The sequence below is a fragment of the Macaca thibetana genome, chromosome 5, assembly GCF_024542745.1.
Source record: "Macaca thibetana thibetana isolate TM-01 chromosome 5, ASM2454274v1, whole genome shotgun sequence".
In the NCBI taxonomy this organism is placed as follows: Eukaryota; Metazoa; Chordata; class Mammalia; order Primates; family Cercopithecidae; genus Macaca; species Macaca thibetana.
The window spans coordinates 179,239,249-179,266,059 of NC_065582.1; the positions used below are offsets into that span (position 1 = coordinate 179,239,249).

Below are 26,811 nucleotides of genomic sequence, written 5' to 3' on the forward strand. Positions count from 1 at the left end.
GGGGTGCCTTTGGGATGTTTGTGGTCAAAGAATGAGAAGAGACTTCACATCCTCCAGGTGCAGCTGGCCAGCCTCACTGTCTTCCATCCATGTGGGGTAGACTCGGCAGTCTGAGGCACCGGGAGCTCCTGTCCTGAAGAAGATAGACAGGCGGGGGGCTCGGAGGCTCAGTATCAGTGGGGGCCTGGGCCAAGACCCAGGTCTGCCACAGACTCTTCTTGTGACATGGGCAGGTCTCATTTTTCTTTCTGGGTCTCAGTTTCCCTTCTGAACAGCGAGATGATCAGACGAGGGGACTGAAGGACGTCGCCTGTCCTAGGAGCCTCTGTGGCGTGTAGGGCAGAGTACAGGTGGGAGCACAGATCCCACCTTCCCGCTGGGCCAGTGAGAAACTGTCCAGAGGGTGTGGTCACAGCCCTTGCCTCTGCGTGGGCGGGCATGGGTGCTGGGGCTGCGGGTTTCCTGCTCCATTTGGGGGAGACAAAGAAACGCCTCACATGGAAATGGGAAGAAATCTGTGACTCGGAAACCCAAGGACCAGAGAGGCTGTGACAGTGTCCTGCCACTGAGGTGGCGTGGTGCCTGCTGTCCTGAAGGGAGGCACCTCTGGGCAGGAGCAGCCCAGCCTGGGTCTCCATCCTGGGTGGCACTGCAGGCAGAGGCTAGACCCCACCTCACTTCCCACTCCCACAGGGGTTTGTGGTGAGCCGGGCACACCCGCTGCTGGGCCCAGTCTCTGTTGCTGGGGGTGAGTTAGGAGTCAGCACTGCCAGCCTGGGGGCCCCTCCGCCAGGCCCTCAGGGACAGGACCCCAGCACCCCCATTGTTTCCCCTCCATCAGAACGTTCCCATCAGGCATCACCTGTTTCTCTGCCCGCTTTTCCAACAGAACTCCCAGAAAGAGGCGTCTGTCGTCCCCGTCTCTCGTCCCCCCTCCCGTGCTCTCAGGCCTCTCCCACATTATTCCACCGAAGCGGCTCGTCCAGGCCATCAGTGACCTCCTTGCTCAGCCACTTCTTGTCTTGTCTGACTTGGTCCGTCGGCAGCGTGGGCAAAAATGACTGCTCTTCTCCTTAGAGCCTCTGCCCGGCCAGGCCCGGGGCCCTTGCTGCCACCCTGGCCACTCCTTGGGGTCCCTAGACTCATGTTCTGTCTCTCAGGACAGGACATCCTGCCCGAGGTATTCATCCTATGAGGACAGGGCCTTCCTTGTGGGGACCAGGGTCTTCCCGTAGGGACTGTGCCCTGGTAGGGAAATGTGTGGGTGGCCTTGGTGACCACTCTTGTGTGTCAGACGCCATCCTCAACCCGAAAGCCCCCAGCCTGCCCGGGTTGCCTCCTGCCCATGCTCCTTCCACATCTCCTGTACCTGGCTGTCCCATGGTCAGCTCACAGCTCGGGTGTCTACAGTGAGCTGCTGAGGCCTGTGCCACCTGCCACCTGTGTGGGCCCCCCAAGCTGCCTCATCTCTCTTTGCTGCTGCTACATCTGGGTGCTGCCCCGACTCCTCTCCTCCTGCACACACAGCTGATCCATTAGGAGGTCTGTCAGCGCCCACTATCACGGCTGCCATCTTGGATGCAGCCTGTCTCCTCCCTAGGGTTTCTGCAGCACCCTGGCTTGTCTCCCTCTGCCCTGCCCCAGCATGGTCCTTCCTTTCTCATCCTTCCCATGGAGGCCCTCCTGGACACCATCTCACCCACGGTAGCTGGGGTCCTTCAGGGGCCTCATTCCCTCCTTAGGAATCATGTTGGATGGAGGGGTCAGTGGGCGCGTAGCTCTCGGTGGATCACGTTGGGTAGAGGGGTCAGTGGGCACGTAACAGGCTCTTGGTGGAACATGTTGGATGGAGGGGTAAGTCGGCCCATGGCAGGGCGCATGTTGGATGGAGGTGTTAGCAGGCACATAGTAGGTGTGGGCAGATCCTGTTGGATGGAGCGGTTAGCAGGTGCACAGTAGGCCCTGGGTAGATCATGTTGAACGGAGGGGTTGGGGGTGCAGATCGTGTTGGATGGAGCGGTTAGCAGGTGCACAGTAGGCCCTGGGTAGATCATGTTGAACGGAGGGGTTGGGGGCGCAGATCGTGTTGGATGGAGAGGTTGGCAGGGTGCTGGCCTACAGGGCGGCTTGTCACCTGTGCTGTGAGAAGCCACACGCTGGCTGGAGGTAGAGGAGGGAGTCAGCATGCACTGGAGATGCAGGTTGTGAGGCTTGGTAGGTGAACTGGGTGAAAGGTGTGGGTAAGTGGCCTCCAGGCATGAGGAGCTAGGCAGAGAGGGACACTTGGGGTGGGGACAGCACACCCAGGGGCCGGGGGCCAGGAGTTGAGGCTGGCACTCGGCAAACCTGCCCCCTTCCTCCTCACCCAGCCTGGTCCTCACCCCTCAGGCCGCCCGGGGAAGGGTTTCCTCCACCTGAACCCACTCAGCTCCTTTCTTAGCTTGGCCCCACGCCACCATCCCCAGCCCACTGCTCTGTGATAGGGCGGCAGTGGGGCTGCAGTGTGGGGCCCCCATGCTGTTTTCTCTCATGCTTCAGCCAAGAACTACATCGCACTGGATGACTTTGTGGAGATCACTAAGAAGTACGCCAAGGGCGTCATCCCCAGCAGCCTGTTCCTGCAGGACGACGAAGATGATGACGAGCTGGCGGGGAAGAGCCCTGAGGACCTGCCGCTGCGCCTGAAGGTGAGTGACCGAGACCCCAGTGAGGCCAGAGCCTGCCTCCCAAGGACTCGCACACCTTAGGCAGGGCACCTTCCAGGAAGCCGCAGGTGAGGAGGTTCTCGTCTATCACAGAGCGTCCCAGAACCGCGCCGCTGGTACCTCGGGACATCATCTGTCCTCATAAGGATGTGTCCTCGGGAGGGAGGCCTTTCTTTCCTGAGCTGTCAGGCTCGGAAACCAGGGGCGGTGCTGGGCAGGAGTGCTGGGATGGCCAGCACGGGGCCTCGGGTCCTTCTGTGCAGAGCGTAGGGGGCGGTGGGGCGGGCTGAGGCCGACTTTCATCTAGACTTCGTCACTTAGCAAATTTCTCCGTGTATGTCCAGAGTGGATGCCTTCCCCCAAAACAAAGTGCCCATGTCCATCAGGCCAGGGAGGACCTGCAGAGGCGCCCACTGCCCCTGGACCTGCAAGGGCTCAGGGAGTGAGGCCAGTGTGGGAGCGTGGTGGGTGGCACTTGTGCAGGGTGACATTGGGCACACCTGGAGGACACGAGCAGCTTGGGCAGCAGGAGGAAAGCGAGGAAGCCCAGCAATGTGGGCCTGACAGCTTGTTTTCTTGGCCATGTGGCCCTATGGCCTCTCACAGAGTTGCCCACGGTTCAGCTCGCATGGTTCAATTAGATGTGTGCCTGTCTCACTCTGCAGAGAGTACCAGGATTTCCAGAAGCTTGGCCTCATGACACAGGATCCCCACTGAGGCCAGCACAAGGGTCCCCCAGCAGATGGTTGTCACAGTGCCTGCGGGCAGCATCATGCACACACCCTGGGGTTCTGTCTTCTGAACCGACTGAGAACCTGAAGGAACTGCTATCATTGTGCTCAGATGGGTGCATGAGTCAGGGCCAGGACCAGGAGATGTTGGGCCACCAGCTGTCAGGCAGGCAGTAGGCTGAAAGGTCACCATCCTGGAGCCAGGGAGAGGGTCAGAGTAAGCCCACCCTCGGGGGGGGAAGAGCAGGAACCCAGGTGCTGCAGGAGCGGCTTCAGCCCAGAGAGCAGCAGGCACAACAGCCCTGCTCCGGGGACTCAGAGCCAGATGAGTCTGAGTGTGAGCCCCACCGAGTGCCCAGAGCTGTGAGTCCTCTAGGGTTGCAGGTGGAAGGCTCTGCTTCTCCCACTTGTATGTCCAGGGTATGACACTGACCGGTCTGCCGAAGTTCTGAGACGTGGGCCGGGATGGCCAAGAGCTTGAACCAAGCGAGCACATGGTTTTGACTGACGGTCTGCTCAGAGCTGGCCCTAGGCGGGCATATTCAGAGATTGGGTGCCATCATCGCCTTACTAATGGGAGATGAGGAAGCTGGGGTTCTGGCATGGTTTTGGCAAAGACACTCCCGAAATGCCAGTGAGGGTCACACGTGAAAGGGCAACTTGGAGAAGACCCTTGGGCCAGGCGGCCATGGCCCAGGTGTCCCAGTTTATGCCGTCTGGTGTAAGTACTATTATAGTAATGCCTCCTCGCATATGCATCCTGTTTGGATGCATTATGTCACCTATTTATGGATGGTGAGTCCAATATTGTGTAGCACCTGAAAGTCCTATTTTTTTCTGTTACTTAATGACAGGGTCTTGTTCTGTTGCCCAGGCTGAAGTGCAGTGGCAGGGTCACAGCTCACTGCAGCCTCAACGTGCCAGACTCTAGTTACTCTCCCACCTCAGCCTCCCAAACAGCTGGATGACAGGCATGGGCCACCACACCCAGCCGATTGTTTGAAACAATTTTGTAGCGATGGGGTCTCACTATTGTTGCCTACGCTGGTCTCAGACTCCTGGGCCAAGTGAGCCTCCCACTTTGACCTCCCAAACTTCTGGGATTCAGGCGTGAGACCCTGTGTCCAGCCAGCCTGAAAGTCCTTTTTAGAAGGGAGAGATTTAAACTATTCTGACAAGAAATAAACAAGGCTCCGATTCGCTTCGGTTTTTGAAGCTGTCAGAGCACTTTGATTCCTTTGCGGCTTGTCTTCTTAGAAGTCTCTTGTGAGGGAGGTAACGAATCGTCACAAGCATCTCCCCGGCTGAGAGCTGTCCCAGCTTTTAGTAGCCGTTTGCAGAACAGGGAGGTCTTCACCCAAAGTGAAAATGGCAGATGCCTCTTTGTGAGCCAGGCTTACTCCCACAAAGAATGTTCCAGACTCCACACAGTTCTCTTCTGGAGCCTGGAGGTGCAAGCTGTCATCGTAGATAAAATCCTCTGAAAACAAACTTCATCATATCTGAAAATCCGAACATTTTTAACATTACATAATTGGAAAATCCGACACGGGAACATTTTTGCCCACAGGTTTGAGCAGAATCTCGTCTTGGCTCCCTTCCGCAGCCCGCGTTCTTCATGGGTCCGCTCGGCCACCTGTGTGGTGATGCTGCTTCCTGGTTTCTCGTGGCAGCAGAAGGGCTGATCACCGTGGGCCCAGACCGAGAGCTCTGCAGTGTTCTATTCATAGAAGCAGACTCCTCACTCATTTTTAAAATTTCATTCTTTTTCCATCTCAGGAGTTGCATTTGTTTGAACCTTCTCTGCAGAAAAGGAGACTGAACTTTTTAATCCCATGTCAGAGGAGGGTCTTGAGTGGACACTGCAGGGAGCAGAAATTGGGGCTTTAAAAAGAGAATCGTTCCCTGGTCATTGAGTTCAGGTGGATGGCCAGCCCCTCCACACTGTCTGAGCAGAGGCAAGATGCCATCCGACATAATGTTCTAAAATCTTCCTTGTCTTTTAAAGGCCCTCTCAACCAGGTGGCTGTATGTGTTCCTCTAGGCAAAAGAATGTGCATGACTTTGAGTAAGACGGGATTTCAGATTAATTTTTACCAAGGCCACCCCCTTGCTACCATGGCGGTCGTGCGTGAGACAGTGGTGGTAAGCAGTGGCGGGCCAGGCCACCTTTAGTTGTCCTGCTGTTAGCAAGGCCCCCACACAGGGATTAACTGAGCAGCCTGCCGGCTGACGCACATGTTGACTCATTTCTAGCTGTTGATTTTAGCCGGCTGGCCTGGCGTCATACTCCAGGGGCTCGCCCCAGACAAACCCTGGAGTAGGTTGGTTTTCATAAATGCCCTCTGGCTCTCTGGCAAGCATTGGAAATGCCCTCAAACCCTGTAGTGCCTGGTCTTCCCTAGTCACCCCTGGCCATCTCCTGGCAGTGTGAGCACCTCTCTGCTCGTGGAGAAGGTTGTTGACCCCAGAGAGACCGGGGGGAGCTATTGGCTGCTTTAATCATTTATTTGCTTGTTATAAAACAGAGATTAAGTGGACTGTCACAAATATATACGAAGCAGCAGAGATATTACCCCATACGTGTAGACGTGCATGCACACACTCCTGAACACTTCCGTTTCCTCCATGAGCCTGCCCCTCTCCTCAAATCTGTGGAAGACTCAAGTCTGTGTGTGTAGTTGTGCATGCACACACTCCTAAACACTTCCGTTTCCTCTGTGAGCCTGTCCCTGTCATCCGTGGAAGGCTCAGTCTGTGTGTGTAGATGTGCATGCAAACACTCATTTTACTTCCATTTCCTCCATGAGCCTGTCCCTCTCATCTGTGGAAGACTCAGTCTTCCGGTTGCTTCCAGGTGTTCTGGTCCTCCACAGCTGACAGCCAAGGCTCTTGGCAGGTGAGGGCCACATTCTGGTGTTGTCACCCAGTTGCCATTCACCTGGGATGCCTCCTTGGCCCTCTGGTGGGCCGGGTGGAGAAAGCCTGCCCCAGGGGATTTGTGGGGGCTGGTGCTTCCCCGAGGCCCTGAGCTCATAGGGTGCAGCTGCGACTTCTTGTCTGTCGGTGCTCCAGCCTGGCTGTGTCACGTAGCCCCTCAGTAGACTCTGGACACGCAGCCAGGCTTCCGTACCCCCATGTGGGGCCACCCCCTAGGCGTCCACTTCCTGGTGTTGGTCCAGGCTCCTGGCACTTCTGAAGATGCCCAGACCCTGCTTTGTATGCCACACCATGCTGCATAAGCACTGGCACCATGGCCACTTTCTCCCACATCCCCTCCAGTCCCTCTGCCTGGCTGCCCCGTGTTCTGGCAGGGCTCAGGGCCTCTGAGTTCTGCACAGACCAGGCAGGCATGGGGGCCGGCCCTGGGTGGCAGCACTGCTTCACCCCATCCTGATGCTGCTCCCAGCATGCCTTCCTCAGCCCTCTGCTCCTTTTGGCTGTGGTGAAGGCCAAGAGCTGCTTCTGACCTCAGCGCTGTGTGCAGAGCAGGGAAGCAGGACCCACAGGTGGGGGGAGGGCAGCCTTTGGCCGTGGCTGTATGGGATTGTGTGCCTATTATAAGCACCATGGGGGGCGTGCGCTGGTGTGTATGTATAGGTGCACACGTGTAGGGTAGGTGTGCATATGTGCACGTGTGTAGGGGTGGGTGTGCATGTGTGAGGATGCACGTGTAGGACTGGGTGTGTACATGTGTGTGCACAGTGTAGGGGTGGGTGTGCACCTGTGTGAATGCATGTTGTGTGTAGGGGTGGGTCGCATGAGTGTGTGTGAATGTGTGCATGTGTATAGGGGTGGGTTGTGTGAATGTGTGCATATGTAGGGGTGGTTGTGTGTGTGAATGTGCGTGTGTGAATGTGCATTTGTAGGGGTGGGTTGTGTGTGTGTGAATTGTGTAGGGGTGGGTTGTGTGAATGTATGTGTGTGTGTAGGGGTGGGTTGCATGTGTGTGTGAATGTGCATGTGTAGGGGTGGGTTTTGTATGTGTGCATGCGTGTGTAGGGGTGGGTTGTGTGTGTATGCACGTTTGTGTAGGGGTGGGTTGTATGTGTGTGTGAATGCATGTGTAGGGGTGGGTTGTGTGTGTGTGAATGTGCGTGTGTAGGGGTGAGTTGTGTGTGTGTGTGAATGTGCGTGTAGGGGTGGGTTTGTGTGTGCATGTGTGTGTAGGGGTGGGTTGTGTGTGTGTGAATGTGCATGTGTAGGGGTGGGTTGCATGTGTGTGTGAATGTGTGTGTGTAGGGGTGGGTTGTGTGTGTGTGTGAATGTGCGTGTGTAGGGGTGGGTTTGTGTGTGAATGTATGTGTGTGTGTAGGGGTGGGTTGTGTGTGTGTGTGAATGTGTGTGTGTAGGGGTGGGTTGTGTGTGAATGCATGTGTGTGTGTAGGGGTGGGTTTGTGTGTGAATGTATGTGTGTGTGTAGGGGTGGGTTGCGTGTGTGTGTGTGAATGTATGTGTAGGGGTGAGTTGCGTGTGTGTGTGTGAATGTATGCGTGTGTGTAGGGGTGGGTTGTGTGTGTGTGAATGTGTGCGTGTGTGTAGGGGTGGGTTTGTGTGTGAATGTATGCGTGTGTGTAGGGGTGAGTTGCGTGTGTGTGAATGTGTGCGTGTGTGTAGGGGTGGGTTGTGTGTGTGTGTGTGAATGCGTGTGTAGGTGTGGGTTGCATGTGTGTGTGTGAATGTATGCGTGTGTGTACGGGTGGGTTGTGTGTGTGTGTGTGAATGCGTGTGTGTAGGGGTGGGTTGTGTGTGTGTGAATGCGTGTGTGTAGGGGTGGGTTGCGTGTGTGTGTGAATGCGTGTGTAGGGGTGGGTTGTGTGTGTGTGTGTGAATGTATGCGTGTGTGTAGGGGTGGGTTGTGTGTGTGTGTGTGAATGTATGCGTGTGTGTAGGGGTGGGTTGTGTGTGTGTGTGTGAATGTATGCGTGTGTGTAGGGGCGGCAGGTGGCCTGGCAGCTGCTTCTCAGTGTCTTCTGCCACAGGGAGGGCAGCTCATCCGGCCGCCCCGTGCCGTTGAATGGTGTCTTTGCTGGGAGAGTGGTGCTGGTCCCTCTGCCTGTGTCTGCATTGAACTCCCTTTTCCTGACGCTTGCTCTGCCGCCCCTCCCAGGACTGCCTGCGGCTTCCCCTCCTAGAGCCCAGCCTCATGAGGATTGCCGTTTCCCTTCATGGAGGCTCAGGGAGGTGACATCCTTGCTGCAGTGCAGAGCTGGGTCACAAAACCAGCTCCCAGACAGGCATCTTAGGGCTCCATCATCTCTTCATGTGGGTGACCCTGAGGGGAGGGAAGTGGGGAGCCCGTGGCTGCTGGAGGTCTTGCAGGGAGAGAAGCACATGCGTCTAGTCACGGTGGCAGAAGGTGGGGAGCCAGGCACGGGACAGAGAAGGGCTCCAGGCCCAGAAGAGGGAGGGCCCACAGGGACCGCAAGCGTGGGGAGGGCCACCTGGAAAAGGATGGAGGGAGGACCACTAGGATGGGGCCGGCAACGGGAAAACGCAGGAGTGCATGTTCCTTTTGCCCAGAGGCAGGGTGGTCAGAGGGAGGCATGAGATGGGAGCGGTGGGGGTCCTGTCCTATCCTGGTTCCCACATACCGTCTTTCCCCTAGGTGGTCAAGTATCCCCTGCACGCCATCATGGAGATCAAGGAGTACCTGATCGACATGGCCTCCAGGGCGGGCATGCACTGGCTGTCCACCATCATCCCCACGCACCACATCAACGCCCTCATCTTCTTCTTCATTATCAGCAACCTCACCATCGACTTCTTCGCCTTCTTCATCCCGCTGGTCATCTTCTACCTGTCCTTCATCTCCATGGTGATCTGCACCCTCAAGGTGTTCCAGGACAGCAAGGCCTGGGAGAACTTCCGCACCCTCACTGACCTGCTGCTGCGCTTCGAGCCCAACCTGGACGTGGAGCAGGCCGAGGTCAACTTCGGCTGGAACCACCTGGAGCCCTACGCCCACTTCCTGCTCTCTGTTGTCTTCGTCATCTTCTCCTTTCCCATCGCCAGCAAGGACTGCATCCCCTGCTCGGAGCTGGCTGTCATCGCCGGCTTCTTTACTGTGACCAGCTACCTGAGCCTGAGCACCCACGCAGAGCCCTACACGCGCAGGGCCCTGGCCACCGAGGTCACCGCCGGCCTGCTGTCGCTGCTGCCCTCCATGCCCCTGAATTGGCCCTACCTGAAGGTCCTTGGCCAGACCTTCATCACTGTGCCTGTCGGCCACCTGGTCGTCCTCAACGTCAGCGTCCCCTGCCTGCTCTACGTCTACCTGCTCTACCTCTTCTTCCGCATGGCGCAGCTGAGGAATTTCAAGGGCACCTACTGCTACCTGGTGCCCTACCTGGTGTGCTTCATGTGGTGCGAGCTCTCGGTGGTCATCCTGCTGGAGTCCACCGGCCTGGGGCTGCTCCGTGCCTCCATCGGCTACTTCCTCTTCCTCTTTGCCCTCCCCATCCTGGTGGCCGGCCTGGCCCTGGTGGGCGTGCTGCAGTTCGCCCGGTGGTTCATGTCTCTGGAGCTCACCAAGATCGCAGTCACCATGGCGGTCTGCAGCGTGCCCCTGCTGCTGCGCTGGTGGACCAAGGCCAGCTTCTCCGTGGTGGGGATGGTGAAGTCCTTGACGCGGAGCTCCATGGTCAAGCTCATCCTGGTGTGGCTCACGGCCATCGTGCTGTTCTGCTGGTTCTATGTGTACCGCTCAGAGGGCATGAAGGTCTACAACTCCACACTGACCTGGCAGCAGTACGGGGCACTGTGTGGGCCACGCGCCTGGAAGGAGACCAACATGGCACGCACCCAGATCCTCTGCAGCCACCTGGAGGGCCACAGGGTCACGTGGACCGGCCGCTTCAAGTACGTCCGCGTGACCGACATCGACAACAGCGCCGAGTCGGCCATCAACATGCTCCCGTTCTTCATCGGCGACTGGATGCGCTGCCTCTACGGCGAGGCCTACCCTGCCTGCAGCCCTGGCAACACCTCCACGGCCGAGGAGGAGCTCTGTCGCCTTAAGCTGCTGGCCAAGCACCCCTGCCACATCAAGAAGTTCGACCGCTACAAGTTCGAGATCACCGTGGGCATGCCATTCAGCAGCGGCGCCGACAGCTCGCGCGGCCGCGAGGAGGACGACGTCACCAAGGACATCGTGCTGCGGGCCAGCAGCGAGTTCAAGAGCGTGCTGCTCAGCCTGCGCCAGGGCAGCATCATCGAGTTCAGCACCATCCTGGAGGGCCGCCTGGGCAGCAAGTGGCCTGTCTTCGAGCTCAAGGCCATCAGCTGCCTCAACTGCATGGCCCAGCTCTCGCCCGCCAGGCGGCACGTGAAGATCGAGCACGACTGGCGCAGCACCGTGCATGGCGCCGTGAAGTTCGCCTTCGACTTCTTCTTCTTCCCGTTCCTGTCGGCGGCCTGAGGATGGTCCGCCACGAGGAGCTTCCAGTGCATGCTGCCGTGAGGCCCTTCCCCAGTGTGGCCCCAGCCCGACAGGCGTGCACCAGTGCCATGTGTGCCCACGTGTGCAGACCTTGACTGCAGAGACCTCGCGTCCATGTGTAGACTGCGTGGACCCCGACAAAGGGGTGGCCGCTGTGTAGCTCTGTCCACTGTGAATGCCCAGTGTGTTGGGAATTGCATGCCATCTCCACCCCGAGCCCGACCTTTCTGAGTGACGTGGGTGTGCCAGGCTAGACTAGGAGGTTCCTGTGTCTCGAAAAGCACTTTACAGATGAGATTCCCTCTCCTCACCCACCTTCAAGCGCCCTGTTGCCTCTTATTTACTTTTGTGTTGGATTTGTTGTTTAAAGAACCAAATAAGCACCTATGTAAACTCCACAATAGCGTTTCTTATTTCTTTGGTCACTGCTAACCCTTAGCAGCCGTTCCCCTTTCCTGGGGGATGTGCACAGCAGCTGGCGCCTATCATGTGCTCAAGGCCCAGCCCCAGCAGAGGCTGGGAGAGGCGGCGCACTGGCAGTGTGTCACACTGAGCACAGCACCACAGGCTGCCTCATGACCCTCCTGTCCAGCAGGTAGTGGGTGAGTTTGTGAGGGTCTTGCCTGAATCCATCGGGACTTGGGAAACAGAACCCTGTGGTGGGGGGCGGGGGGAGGGGTCCTGTCAGTGCTCGGAAGAGCCTGACCATGTTCAGTGCTGTAGAGCAGAAAGCCGGGGTCCTGAGTGGCTGAAATAAAAACCTCTGGTGGAACGTGCAGTGCTTTCCTTCCTTCCTTTACTGAAAAGAAGTATTTCTTGTACATGCGTGAGAATCAGCAGAGCCCGCACTCCTGTTGAATGAAATGCAAGCGCGGTCTGAGTTACAGAAGAGCAAGGTTGACGTTTCACAGTTGACAGCTTCCTGTCAAAGCCAGACCCTGGCTTCACCTCCAGCTGGGGCATCTGCTGTAACTGTGGGGTGGCCTGGGCGTGGGCTGCCTGTGCAGAGACACCTGTGCTGAAGGTGACCATGGAGTGTCAGCCCAGCCATCCTCTCAGATCTTACTGAGCGGAAAGTGCATAGTCACTTTCCGAATTATCCTCGAATTCCAGTTACTCATGAAGCGGAGCCTATAGGGTGATTCACGGTGCGGGGGCTGCCGCCCATGCCGGAGTATGTTGTGAAACCGCCTCCTGTGTTCCCTCATCTGCAGTGATGACCCCATGGAATTATAAGCAGAACGTAGTCATTCGGGGGTGCCCGAGCAGCTGGAGGTCCCTCAGCAAGCCTCACCCCTCTTGGGCGGCCTGTCTGTCCTAGCCCCTTGGGTCTTTGGTGTCTTCCCTGAGGTTGAGGATGTGGCCTATACCTGCTCCTGTCCCCCGTAGGCTGGGCTGCTCTCTGCTGGGCAGCAGGCCTCGCCTCTTTGCTGTGGATGGGGAATGTCGAGTGGTCACACGCTCTGGCTTGGCCACCTGGTGTTGCCGTGCAGGATGTCGTTGCTCCATTTTCCTCGGACGGCACTGGGTGGTGGCAGCTACACCCCCGCACTGTCCTCCCATCCTGGCTTGTCCTGCCTGGGGGTGCTGCGTGAAACCACACGAGAGGCAGGAGGTGTCATCCCTCCGAGCCACGGGCTCGCCCCTGGGTTTCTTTCCTAGGCAGTGAGATGAGGTTGGAGTTCAGTCCCACTTCCTCTCCCCATCCTGCGGATTTGTGAGGCCATGGAGGACCCTCGCCCTGTGACTCTGCCCCCAGGATCCCCACTGACTGTGCAGAGGAGGGAAGCCGCATGATGCGTTCCGAGTGGACAAAGATGACAACACAGCATCTCCTCACAACACCTGGATGAGGAAGATGCTCTAACATCCCCCATCTACAGAAGAGGACACCGAGGTTCAGAGTGGAGGCCGTAGCACAGTAGCACATGGCACATAGCACAGCAGGAAGGACAGATCCCCCCCGTCCCCTTCCCCTGGGCCACCACACTGCCACTCAGCACCCCTGATTAGTTTCTAACCAACCAGCAGAGGCACAGCTTGGAGGAGGAGTGGTGCTGTCTCTTGGGCAGAGTCCAGATTGGGCATGGTCCGGAGTTTCACTCATTCTGCCACAAAGCCCTATGCCACCAGGCACCATTTAGCACCTGTCCCCAGGCCTCAGTGTCCCGATCTGTAAAATGGAAAGTTCTGGGCTAGGTCAGTGGTTTTCAAAACTTAGCAACACCATTTTTGTTTGTTTGTTTGAAATAGGGTCCCTTTGTCACCCAGGCTGGAGTGTAGTGGTGCTATCTGGGCTCACTGCAGTCTCCACATTTGTCCTGGGGTTTACGGAAAGGCTCTTCCCCCCCCGCACCCACCACCCAGGAAAGAACCTGCCGTCTGCAGAAACAGCAGTTATTTAACACCCCGTCCCGGCCACCTGCTCTGGGCTGGGCCTTCACCCCACGGAGCTGTGGGACAACCAGGGAGGGACCGGGGGCAGAGTCTCACTTGGCTTCCATGAGGTAGTAGCATTTGAGAGAATGAGTCAAGAAAGACCCAACTGGGTGGTGCCATCCCAAGTGCCAGGAGAGGGTTTGGCACCAGAGTTTCCAAGCCCTCTGGAAGCCCAGCTCCCGGGGCGTTCTTTCAGGGGCCTTCACTGTCCCTTCTCGGGCGGCGAAGCCATCAGAAAGACCACTCTGCCTCCTTTGGACATGCTCTTAAAGACCAGGCATTCAAAGTTCGATTATTCAAATGCTCTTTTCCTTTTTTTTTTTGAATCCTACATCATGCGAGCGCACTCCCAAGTGAGGTGACAAAACCCCACATTTCTGCGGATTCCCACAAAGCAGGACCTGTCTCTCTTGAGTCTGCCACCTGAGGACAGAGTCCTGTAACCACCCCAGCTCCCAGTCAGCAGGATGGGGTGTCGGGGCTATTAAACAGCCACGTGGCCCAGTGCATCTCATCCAGCAGCCCGGGGAAAGTATGCTTTGACGGCCAGGCCCCTATCCGATAAATGGTGCTTCCTCTTCGTGACAAATAAAATGAACGCTCATTCACCCAAACTATTGAGCCCCTGCTGTGTGCTTCACTCTTCCTGGCACAGGGGATGCAGCAATGCACAGAGAAGAGCCCCTGCCCCGCTGGGAGGGATGTTTGTGGGGAGATGGACCACACACCAATCAGTGAATATAGCACAAGGGCAGGTAGAGAAAAGTGCTACAGTCATCTACCGTGAGCGCCGTGATGCTCTGCCCAGTTTCACCAACATTAATGGAGCAACCACTATATGCTGGACACATACCATGCATTTTCTCATCCTGGCAGCTGTTGCAAAATAGACAGTTCCATCCTGAAGACTGTGGGCACTAGAATTGCAGCCCCCAAAGATGTCCGGGTGGCTAATCCCCAAATCCTGTTCGTGTGTTCCCTCGTATGGCAAGAGGGACATTGCGGATGGGATTCAGTTAAAGATCTTGATACCGGGGAGATGATTCTGGACTTTCCTATCCAGGAGGGCCCAATGTAATCTCAAGTGTCCTTGTAAGAGGGAGGCTAGAAGGTCAGGGTGAGAGATTGGAAGGCTTCAAGATAGAGGAAGGGACCATGAGTCAAGGAATGTGGGTGTCTCTCACGCTGGAAAAGGTGAGGAGATGGTTCTCGCCTGCAGCCTCCAGTGAGACACAGCTGGAGTGAGGCGTCAGACTGGGCCACTGACAGGGCTCTAGAGTCCCAGATTCCCACGCCCCTGCCCCTCTGCATGGCTCCTGAGTCCCTCTCTGAGGTGTCTCCTGGAAAACCCTTGGGTTCCTGCTCCTTGCCTGTTGTCCCTGAATGTTGCTGCCTTTTGCAGCTAGTCTGTCTCTCTCTGAGGCTCATGATGTCATCTGACTGTGTGGGCCCCACGCATAATTCTAAGAGCACCCAGGTAAAGATAAAGGGGCTTTGTTGTTTTTCTAAAAAGGACTTTGCTGTTTCTTGACTCACTCATAACTTGATCAATTACCTGGAGCTCTAAAAGCTTCCCAGTTGTTAGGAAACCGCACCTTGGAGGCTGGCAAACCATTGTTAAAGTTGCTCCTAAAGGGTTGAACTTCTGCGGTGACTTTGGAAAGTAGCCTGGGGAAAATAAAACAAACAAACAAACAAGAAAACAGAAAAGACTTCGGTTCCCTTTTCTTTCTTTCCAGAAGTGATCAATCAGCTAACCTCACTGTTTCTAGCTTTCCTCTGACTACATGATGTGCTTTTTTCTGCTGTTGGCCAGAAAGGCCATTTTCTTCCTATGTTAGTCACAGAATAACCTGTCTCTTTAGGACAGTGGGGTCCTGTGCTGAATCCCACCCCCAAAGATGGAAAGAACTCGGGTGCTGCGTTGTGGGAAGCCCCAGCTGAGACTAAGTGTACAACGGGCTGAGAGCCGAGAGCCTGGCCCGGCAAGCCACCACGGTACCCCACTCCCCGTTTCTGCTGGAGCTGGAAGAGCCCCGAGGACGTCAGCCCCATGACAGGAGGGAGCTGGGGCCCAGAGCTGGGTGGGGCAGCCGACTGCTCCCTGCAGAACACCGACCAGTGTCTCCAGGTATTTCCAAACCTGGGAGGGCTTTGTGTTTAGTTAAGTCAAGGAGGCTGTCCCCTCTTCGAGGCTGTTTGGATTTCTTTCAGCAAAAAGTGGCGGAAGTTATTACGCAGGAACTTTTTGTAGCATATGAACAATGAATCCCGATGGGTACTGTGATGGTTACCGTGAGGTGTCAACTGGATTGGATTGAGGGATGCCCAGATAGCTAGTGAAGCGTTGTTTCTGGGTGTGTCCATGGGGGTGTTGCCAGAGGAGACTGACATTTGAGTCAGTGGACTGGGAGAGGAAGACCTACCCTCCATGTGGGTGGACACCATCCAACCGGCTGCCAGCGCGGCTCCAACTGAGCAGGAGGAAGGTGGGGGAAGCTGGCTTGCTGAGTCTTCCAGCTTCATCTTCCTCCCATGCTGGATGCTTCCTTCTGCTCCTCCTGCCCTTGGAGACATCAGACTCCACGTTCTTCGGCCTTTGAACTCTGAGACTTACACCAGTGGTTTGTCGGGGGCTCTGGGGCTTTCAGCCAAAGACCGAAGGCTGCACTGTCGGCTTCCCTACTTTTGAGGCTTTTGGACTCATGCTGAGCCACTACTGGCTTCCTTCTTTCCCAGCTTGCAGACCGCCTGTCATGACACTTTCCTTTGTGATCATGTGAGCTAGTTCTCCCTGATAAACCCCCTTTCACAGACACATAGATCCTATTTGTTCTGTCCCTCCGGAGAACCCTAATACAGGTACCAACAGAAACCTTACGACTTCCCCTAGATTCTGCAGGCTGCATGGAGTTCACCACCCTTTGCCTCGCGATATCAGTGCGGGAAGAACAGAGGCGCGCTGGGGTCAAGACAGAATGGGACCAGACCCCAGCTCCGGAACCTATGGCCACATAGGTTTCAGAGACCTGGGTTCCAGCCTGGCCTCTGCCTTTACTGTGTGGCCCTGGGCAGGTTCCCTAACCTTTCTGAAACTCAAGTTCCTTACCTCTAGAACAGAAGCAATCATAGGACATGCCTCACAGGTTTATGTAGAATGAAATAGAGTGCAAAGTGTGCAACACAAGGCCCGGCACGCAGTAGGTCTCAATCAGTGGTCACTCTTGTCACTACCTGTAGGATGGGCCTTGGGCATGCCTCCTAACTTTTCTGACCTCAGTTGGCTCCTCTGTGAGATCAGGATTATAAAGATCTGCTTTTCAGGGTGGCTACGATTTGTTGAGAAATAAAGTATCCATCACACCATCATTTACACAATCATTCATTCATGGAGCCATTCATTCCTTCAATCATTTATTCAATCATTCATGAATTTATGGATTTAGTCCATCATCCATTCATTCTCCAGTTCTCAAGGATCCTGTGCTGGGCGCAGCCAAGACATGCTCCCTTCCAGTGGGCAGCTAGGTAAGCGGGGGCCTGAGGAAGTGCAGGGACTGTCATCAGCAAATCCTGCTCCAGAATGGAGACAGAGCAGAGCATGTTCCACCCAGGAAGCCTTTGCTTTGCTCCCTCTCCTGCCAGCCCAGCTCAGGTTCTGCCAGTCCCTGAACCCTTCTCACACTCTCCACCCCACCCATCAGGACACATAGGGCAGACTGTCAGAGGCGTGTGAACCAGAGCAACTCCATCTTGAATAGGGTAAAATGAGGCTGAAACCTACGGGGCTGCATTCCCAGACGATTAAGGCATTCGAAGTCACAGGATCAGACAGCAGACTGGCACAGGATACAGGTTATAAAGACCTCGCCCATAAAACAGTTTGCAGTCAAGAAGCCGGCCAAAACCCACCAAAACCAAGATGGCCACGAGAGTGGCCTCTGGTCGCCTTTGCTGCCACACGCCCACCAGTGCCATGACAGTTTACAAAGGCAGGGGCAATGTCAGGAAGTTACCCTCCATGTTCTAGACAGGGGAGGCATGAATAATGCGCCCCTCGTTTAGCATAGCATCAGAAATAACCATAAAAATAGGCAACCAGCAGCCCTCGGGGCTGCTCTGTCCATGCAGTAGCCATTCTTTTATTCCTTTACTTTCCTAATAAACTTGCTTTCACTTTACAGACTCGCCCTGAATTCTTTCTTCCACGAGATCCAAGAACCCTCTCTTGGGTCTGCACTGGGACCTCTTTCCGCAACATCTTCGCTTCCTTTCTCTTTAAGTTAAATTAAATGCTCATGGGTTTTAAAGCCTCTATCCCTTTGCTCTCACCCCCCGTTGCCATGCCTTAGAGGAACGGCCTCCACCCCTTTCAGCTGCTTCTTCTGCTAGTTACCTCCATGTTTTGGAATAACATGTTCATACACTATTTCTGATTTTCCAGTTTGACTTAATATGCATGGACACTATGAAAGAAAAATCATCTCTCATATGGCCCCCCACCTCCTTCAACCAGACTTTAGTGGACAAGCCACCTTCCCAATATGACCATCTCACTGGGTCCTGTTAAATCAGTGTCCACCATTTCTGTGCTGTGTAAATAGGATTCACAGCTGGGCCACGGAAGGCACTATGATCTCTCTCCTTCCTTCCTTCCTTCCTTCCTTCCTTCCTTCCTTCCTTCCTTCCTTCCTTCCTTCCTTCCTTCCTTCCTTCCTTCCTTCCTTCCTTCCTCCCTCCCTCCTTTCTTCCTTCCTTCTTTCCCTCTTTCTTTCTTTCTTTCTCTCTTTCTTTCTTTCTTTCTTGAGACTGAGTCTCACTCTGTCACCCAGGCTGGAGTGCAGTGGCGTGATCTTGGCTCACTGCAACCTCCACCCCCCAGGTTCAAGCAATTCTCCTACCTTGGCCTCCTGAGTAGCTGGGATTACAGGCACCTGCCACCATAGCCGGCTAAGTTTTAGTAGAGACGGGATTTTGCCATGGTGGCCAATCTGGTCACAAACTCTTAACCTCAGGTGATCTGCCTGCCTCAGCCTCCCAAAGTGCTGGGATTACAGGCGTGAGCCACTGTGCCTGGCTTATGATTACTTTTTGTTTACGCCGTGCCTAATAATTATCTAGTTTTTTGTTTGCCTATTTTTTTCCACATTGATCACTAATTCATTTGTGAAAAATAGAAAATTCTTCTCAATGTGTTAAAACTATCAGATAAACTCTCAATTTCTGCTTCCCCAGCCCCCGTAGATTTGTTGTTTGGAACTTTCCATCTTCCTGTGTCAATCTGGACTGTTCACTCTCCAGGCCCACCACCCAGCTGTCACCCTGGGGACTCCCTCACTGTCACCCGGGTGTTCCCTTTGCGCCTCTCCTCTGTGGCATCCCTGTTTCTGGGATCCCAGATGGATTAGCTAGGAAACAGGCTAGGCTGCTATAACGGAGACCCCCCAGTACAACAGTTTATGCAAAACAGAATTGTGTTTCTTTCTCAGGTCAGCATCTGAGTAAGTGGCCCAGGCTAGCGTGCTGGCTCCAGGCAGGTCTCTTCTCTCTTGTCGCTCTCTCTCTTTTGACCCACATTTTCTATCCTGAGATCTAAACTAGCTGCTCCAGCTCCTGAAACTGCCTTTGCAAAATTATAACTGAGGAAATTACGACAGTGAAAAAAGTCAGACTTAACCGACTCCATCTTCCTTCTAACCTTTAAGCTGTCCTTGTTCATTCCTGGACATAGGCCAAACTAACTTTGGGAAGGACTTCGGTTCATGGTTTGACTGAAATAAATTGCTAACAGCCCTTTCCCAAAAAGACCCCCCTTCTTGCCTGGGGTCCAGTCTGCCTTTGCAGGACTAACAAACTAGCTACGAGATTAGAAATGAACAGTTTAGCGGTCATGCAACCTCTGGCTCCAAGAGTCTGAACCTCCCCATATTGCTCCTGGGGATAACATCACCATTGGAAAACCTAAGACCAGTGCTCGAGATATTTTGCAGACCCTGCACTCAATGGATCAGCCAACACCACCCAGACCAGTAACCAGGCTGAACCAGTTCTACCATTGTACCTAGGAAGAGAAGACATTAAGAAAACCTCACTTCAAACTCCTGTGATTCCATCTCCAACCTGACCAATCAGCACTCCCCACTTCCCAAGCCCCTACCCGCCAAATTGTCTTTAAAAACTGTGATCCTGGCCGGGCGCAGTAGCTCATGCCTGTAATCCCAGCACTTTGGGAGGCCGAGATGAGCAGATCACTTGAGGTCAGGAGTTCGAGACCAGCCTGGCCAAGGCAGTGAAACCCTGTCTCTACTAAAAATACAAAAATTAGCCGGTCATGGTTGCGGGTGCCTGTAGTCCCAGCTACTCGGGAGGCTGAGGAAGGAGAATCACCTGAACCCAGGAGGTGGATGTTGCAGTGAGCCAAGATCGTGCCACTGCACTCCAGCCTGGGTGACAGAGCGAGACTCTGTCTCCAAATTAATTAATTAATCAAATTAAAATTAACACTCTGATCCCCGAATGCTTGGGGAGACTGATTTTGAATAATAAAAAAACTCCAGTCTCCCACACAACTGGCTCTGCATAAATTACTTTCTCCATTGCGATTCCCCTGTCTTGATAAATCGGTGCTGTCCAGGCAGGGGGCGAGGTGAACCCCCTGGGCGGTTACACTTCCAGCCCCGCGTCTACAGTCTGGCCAGCATTTAGGATGGGAGGGCAGGTGGAAGACAGGCTTCTCCCCTCTTACAGCAGTGCCTGGAGCAGATCACTTCCATGTCCTCTCTGTGGGCCCCACCTGGCTCTGGCGGACGATCCTGTGTCCAGACAACAACTCCACTGTGATGTGCAAAGGGAAGGTCAGATGTCAGGGACAACCAGGGGTCCCTGCCTCATGGGTTTCCTTCTTTCCTGGTTTCATGTTAGTGATGCACACCCTCCAGCGGCTTCCTGAGAAATTGTCTTTACGTGAATGGGAGCCAGTTTGAAAAATTCCCCACCATAGGTCCATACCTTTGGGTCGTCTCCTCTCATGGTGACCTGGGCTTGGTCCTGTCACTTGTTTTGGCCCACGGGACGACAGTAAATGTGACACAAGCAGAGACTTGAGAAGCAGGTGTGCCTTGGGGCTTATCTTACTGACCTTGGGAGCTCCAGTGTCACAGACATTGGAACCACAGTGACTCCATCTTGAATGGGGGCTGGGTAAAATGAGACTGAGACCTGCTGGGCTGCATTCCCAGGAGGTTAGGCATTCTTAGTCAACAGGAGATTTACAGATAGGGAATAAGTGAACAATGTTTACCGAACAGACCCCGGATTTAACAAACCCAGGAAATGTCCTGATGTCCCAATACCTTAAGAACAAAAGCATTCTTAGTTTAAAAATAAGTTTGGTGGCTGAGCGCAGTGGCTCACACCTGTAATCCCAGCACTTTGGGAGGCTGAGGTAGGCAGATCACCGGAGGTCAGGGGTTCAAGACCAGCCTAGCCAACCTGGTGAAATGCATCTCCATTAAAAACACAAAAAATTAGCAAGGCATGGTGGCTGGCACCTGTAATCCCAGCTACTTGGGAGGCTGAGGCAGAAGAATTGCTTGAACCTGGGAGGCAGAGGTTGCAGTGAGTGGAGATTGCACCACTGCACTCCAGCCTGGGTGACAGAGCAAGACTCTATCTCAAAAAAAAAAAAAAAGGTTTGCTGTAAAGATTCTTGCAGAAGACAGTAGTTGCACAAAGATGAACAATCCCTAGTCACCAGCCCTAGCAGCAGAGCACACCTCCCCCAGGATTTTGTGGTTTGTTGTCTTGTATATAAACAAGCACTGTACCTAAGGCACATGCGTTCCTCCTCTTGCTCTTGGGAACACCCTACTCTGCCTGTGGATAGCAATTCCTTCTAGCAATTCCTTCTTGCCTTTACTCTCTTAATAAACTTGCTTTCACTTTACTCTGTGGACTCGCCCTGAATTCTTTCTTGTGCAAGATCCAAAAACCCGCTCTTGGGTCTGGATTGAGACCGCTTTCTGGTAACACTGGGGCGATCACAGGGCTGGCCTGGGAGAGCCCCCTGGGTGACAGAGACGCCTGCTGATGGCATCTGTGTTACCCTGAGACAACCAGAAAACCTGTGAGTAGGCCGTTCTTAAATGTTCACCCTCAACTCTGCCTCCCAGCCCACACACGGAATTGTAAGAAATAGTCAATGTTTACTCTTTTTTTTTTAAAGACCCTAAATTCTGGGGTGTTTCATTACACATCAAAAGCTAATTGGTACAAAACCTCGCGTGGGTAAAACGTCTTTGTTTCCCTCTCGAGTGTAATCAGTAGTTTGAAGGGGCATAGCCAGCATTTGAGGTTCGAAAATTTCTTCTTAGACTTTGAAAGCAGCACTCCCTTCCCTTATTGCTGCTGGGATGCCTGAAGACGTATTCTGATTCTCCTAAGCCATGGTTTACAGTGTTCTCAGTCTCCCTGAGTTCTGATTCCTCAAAGGGATGGCCCTGGAAGTGGGTGGATTTTCTGCTGTCGTGCCAGACACAGTGGTTTCTTTTCATCTGCAAAGTTTGATTCTTCAGGTCAGAAAACTTTTGATTATTTTCTTGCCTCCATTTTCTTTGTTGAACTCCTCACATCTGTGTGCTGAGGCCTCTTAGAGGAGGTTAGCTTTGTTGTTTATTTATTTATTTATTTATTTATTTATTTATTTATTTATTTTGAGACGGAGTCTCACTCTGTCGCCCAGGCTGGAATGCAGTGGCGCAATCTTGGCCCACTACAAGCTCCACCTTCCGGGTTCAAGCGATTCTCCTGCCTCAGCCTCCCAAGTAGCTGGGATTACAGGCATGCCCCACCATGCCCGGCTAATTTTTGTATTTTTAGTAGAGACGGGTTTCTCTATGTTGGCCAGGCTGGTCTCCATCTCCTGACCTCAAGTGATCCACCTGCCTTGGCCTCCCAAAGTGCTGGGATTACAGGTGTGAGCCACCGTGCCTGGCCAAGGTTATCCCTTTTTCTCATCTGTTTTCTTTGGGATTCTCTTTGATTTTTTTTGTTCTACTTCCTGAGAAATTTCCTCAACCATATCTTCCAATCTTTGCAGAGATCTTTATTTTTGCAATCATGCTTCTAATTTCCATGGTTTCCTTAGCGTCTCCATGTGTTTCTATGGCTATGTTTTCCATATTCTCTTATCTCTATGCAGATATTCGTTATCAGAGTTTTGAAAACTAGATTCCACTTGGCACTGTAGCTAAAGGTTGCAGCTGTGGAACTGAGCGCCAATAAAGCCCCAATAAAGCAGACCCGCAGAACAGCACCTGCCTTCCTCCTGCTGAACCTGAAGCCCAAAACTCCCTCTTGAAAGCCAGAGGCAGGGCCTGGCTCCTGGCAGGGTGCAGGGAAACTTACCCGCACACGCTCCTGTTTAGCTCAGCAATTGTGGCAGGTGGGGCAGAGCCTCTCTGGCTTCCTGAAGAATCCAGGTACCCTGTCGTTTCTCTCCCCCGAGGCTTCCATTCTCTGGGACCCTCAGGCACGTCTGTGGGGGAGAACTGAATGAGGAGTTATGTGCTACCTGTGTGATTGTGAGCTAAATCTTCAACCTCTCTGAATCAGTTTCCTCATCTGTATCATATTCTCATGGAGAGTGTGTGTGTGGAGATCATGATGGGCCGTGCACACCTGATGCAAGACAAAACAAGACAACTATCATTACGGAGTGTTGTGTGCCAAGCACTGTGTTTTGCACTATCCAAGTTAATCTTGCCCTTTCTCTCCCACCACAAACCTACAAAATAGGGAGTCCTTGTAGCTCCATTTCCTCAGTGATGAATTCAGAGCTAGGGAAAGTTAAGAGCTGAATTAGGAGCTAGAGGCAGCAAACCCTTGATGTGAACCCAGCTTCCCAGTGCAAAGCCCATGGGCATCCCCACTTGCTGTACTGCCTCCCAATGGGCTCCACCTCCATGAGGTTGGACTCATTAAAAACAAACAGCATCCTGGGCCTCGTTTTTGATGTAACATTTGTTATTTTATTGGAAAAAGCTGGTATTAACATATTTATAGTTTTATTCAACAATTGGGTAATTTGTGAGACACCAAAGAGAAAAAGAATGCACCTATGAGTTACAGAGTCCAAACTGATCAGGGCTGACAACTTGATCACCATGTATCCCACACCACCACCACCACCACCACCACCACCACCACCACCACCCCTACCTCCACCACCACCACCTCCACCACCCCCACCACCACCCCCATCACCAAGAGCTTCGTCCTCAGAGAAGAGCTAAATTTAAAAAACCCAACAACTTCACAACGACCATGTGAATGCCCGTACATTCGAGAAGACCAGAAAATGTAAGCAAAGCAGGGATGCAAGTCTGTGACTATTATGCTGGTCCTTCCGCCATTTCTGGTTTTGTCCCTCCCACTGACACCTTTTCTTAACACACATTTTATCTTCACAATTTGCTTTGGACATCATTATTTTCCAGGGATCCAAAGACATACTTTTTCTCAAAGAAGATCTTTTCCTTTCTTTTTTCTCCTTTTTGGTTTGGTACCCAAAGTTTAAAACAGAAGTAAGGAACTAGGAACCGTATTAAGACTTCCTTTTGAAGAACATGTAAGATTCGTAATTTGAAGATGGTAAATGTTAAATCTATGATGTGACAGTAACCTCTAGCTGCAAATACAAGTTTCCTCTCTTAACATTTGACTCACAAAGGGAGATGGATCGTAGCAAATATCCAAGTAATTGGTAAGGCCCTCAGAGCTGGGTTTTGGCTTCAACACGCTATCTATACAATTAACCACATTCTCAAACCTCTTTACAAGGGGGAAAAAGTAATCTAATCCTTTGATTGTTAAATTTAATTAGAATAGATATGTACATATAATACTGTCCAGGTCAACTGGATTTTATAGTGATATATAAACAAACATTCTTCATTCACGTTGATTAAAAAAAAAAAAAATCAATGATCCATTTCCCTGTGTAAATGTTATATGGCCAGAAGTGAGTACACATGCACTTTGTGCTTTTACACACACAAAAGTATACTGTAATCCACTGAGAATAACCTCAGCTGGGTCTGTTTCCTGGGTTATGTTACATCTTGTAAAAAACAAAACAAAACAAAATGGTTGGATTTGGCTGGGTCTCTGCTCCTCGCTTTCTGAATCAAAATGCCAAACTACGTGGTTCTGCTGTGAGTCCATGAGCAAAGACGACTCAGAGGGGTGGGCAGGTGTGGTATCATCAGAACAGGAGCATCTACCATGGAAACACCACCTTCTCTGTCGCCCTCATTGTCAGAGGGGCAGAGTTCCCGAGGGACACGTCCTCTGGGACTGTGTGGTCCTTAAAGTAAAGGTATCCTAAAATGGTCAGAACATGCAATTTCCTTTCAGAGGCAGTTCAGTGCATTGGCTCAAGGAGGGTGCAAGCCCAGGGTGAAGTGGAGTCCCGGGGAGGGCTGTACTCCTGAAGCCACCAAGCAGAGCAAGGAGCTCCGGGGGTCTTCTCCATCTTCCATCCTGCGTTTCAGTTCTCCTGGACCCTTGTCGTAGCCAAGTCTGCCATGTCCTGTTTTCCAAGACAGAGAGGCATTCCTTTCCAAACCTTCCATTTCGAGTGTCACTTAAACATGAGCCACCCACGAGATGGACTGGAGAGAACCTTGTGTGAAGACCCGGACGGGCTCCTGACACCACTGCTTGGCGGGCGCCTGCCATGGGTGACCTGTGCATCTGCTCAGAGCCTCAGTTTCTTCTCGTGGACAGAGGGGATCCTAAGGCTTCCTCTTATCCCCAGCATCCAGCCCAGAGCCTGGCACGCTTCAAGAAGTTGGTGCTTATGATGGAAACGAATGAACACCCACCTCGCAGTCAGGAGGAAGATTCCAAAAAATCGTGAATGGGAGCCAGTGTCCGCTCCAGGAAGGTGCCCAGTGAATGCTGAAGGGCGAGGGGAAAGCGGCTGCAGGGAGGGCTGCAGGGGGTAAGTCAACAGCCTCTAGGGCTGAGCACCATGCCCAGCACACAGGAGAGGCTCAGCAAACGGCAGGTGAATCAGATGAGGACACAGGCACGCAGAAGACAAACCCCACCCCGCTCCTCTCGGGAAACTGCACCAGATCTGGGACCTGGGATGTTTCAAGACGTTCAGAAAACCTAGGAAAGAAGCTTGCATCTGCAAATTCTCAGCATGAATTCACCCTCCGAAATACAAAGGTGAGATCATCAGCTCTCAGACAGGGCCAACTGCTCCATTTATAACCAAAAGACCCCCTGGCTGGCTCGTTTGAGATTCATCATCTGTCCCTGGAGCCCTGATCTGGGACCGGTGAGGCATGGGGGGGAAGCAGCTCCCATCAGCTCCGGCCCCTGCAGCAGGACGCACTGGAGTGAAAAATTAACCCGGACGCATAAAAAGTCCTATCGATGTGGTAAAGACCGCAGACCGAGACGGTGAAGGGACGTGAATGAAAGAACCCTGAACTGTAAGACTCCACAGTCATGTCCATTTTATGATTTGTGGCGGTGAACGCTTCCTTTCCTTTTTATTTTTTTAAACAGACAATTACTGCCAAACACAATTCTGGCCTAGGGAAGCTGGGGCAGGGATGGGGGCCCAGGCTCCCTGTGTCCACACACTGCCACCTCTGCGGCTGTCCTCGTTGGTGCTGTGACTTCCTTCCCCTCCTTGCGTTGCGGTCGTGAAGATCATGTCGGGGATGACTTGCGCAAGGCTGGGTGGTGGGGGCCGGGATCTGCACGTACCTAGTGCATGTCAGAGTTCACCTTGTCCTGGAAGATGTACAGGTTGTTGGTGGCAGCGATGGCGATGATGTTCTCAGCCGGGTGCCAGGCCGTGTGCAGGATCTTCTTGGTGAAGTCCAAGCTGTCCACACTGATGTCATCACGCCGGCGCTTGCCCCCCACGCACACACGCCGCGGCTTGAGCACAGCCCGGGGCTTGCTGCTTTCCCTTGAGGCCTCCAGGGTCACGTCCCGCTTGGTATTCCGATCGAACATGCGGAAGAAGTTGTTGTAGGCCCCGGTCATGATGACGCTGGTGGGAGAAGGAGAGGCGTCAGGCGAGGAGGAGCACGAGCCTCTTCTCAAGAAATAAGCCCAGGTGTGGGGACTCATGCCTATACCCCCAGGACTTTGGAAGGCCCCGGTGGGAGGATCGCGTCAGCCTAGGAGTTCAGGACCAGCCTGGACAACATAGTGAGACTCCACCTCTACAAAAAAAAATTTTAAATGACCATAGTCCCAGCTATTCGGGAGGCTGAGGCAGGAGGATCACCTGAGCCTGGGGAGGCAGAGGCTGCAGTGAGCTGTGATTGTACCGCTGCAGTCTAGCCTGGGTGACAGAGTAAAACTCTGTCTCAAAACAACAAACAGACAAAAAAGAAAGCAAGCCCAGAGCCTACAGAGCCATCACTCCCTGGAAAGGGAACCCACACCTGCCTCTATTCCCCTG

The 26,811-nt window shown here is 53.4% G+C and overlaps 3 protein-coding genes across 7 annotated transcripts in view; 2 read left to right on the top strand and 1 right to left on the bottom strand.

The window, feature by feature from the left end:
• Positions 1-11,655, top strand: part of WFS1 (wolframin ER transmembrane glycoprotein) — a 34,816-nt gene extending 23,161 nt beyond the window's left edge. For both annotated transcript variants that reach the window (XM_050792096.1, XM_050792097.1), the window contains exons 7-8: positions 2,539-2,687; positions 9,045-11,655. In XM_050792096.1, coding sequence (XP_050648053.1) covers positions 2,539-2,687; positions 9,045-10,856 — 1,961 coding nt within the window. In that variant the 3' untranslated portion in view covers positions 10,857-11,655. The remainder of the gene's footprint in view (positions 1-2,538; positions 2,688-9,044) is intronic.
• Positions 1-26,811, top strand: part of MRFAP1 (Morf4 family associated protein 1) — a 572,854-nt gene that overhangs the window by 224,903 nt on the left and 321,140 nt on the right. The gene's annotated exons all lie outside the window — the stretch shown is intronic.
• The window catches only part of PPP2R2C (protein phosphatase 2 regulatory subunit Bgamma), an 873,451-nt gene continuing 870,815 nt past the window's right edge, over positions 24,176-26,811 (bottom strand). For all 4 annotated transcript variants that reach the window (XM_050792129.1, XM_050792128.1, XM_050792131.1 and 1 more), the window contains one exon: positions 24,176-26,394. In XM_050792129.1, the coding sequence (XP_050648086.1) occupies positions 26,103-26,394 (292 nt within the window). In that variant the 3' untranslated portion in view covers positions 24,176-26,102. The remainder of the gene's footprint in view (positions 26,395-26,811) is intronic.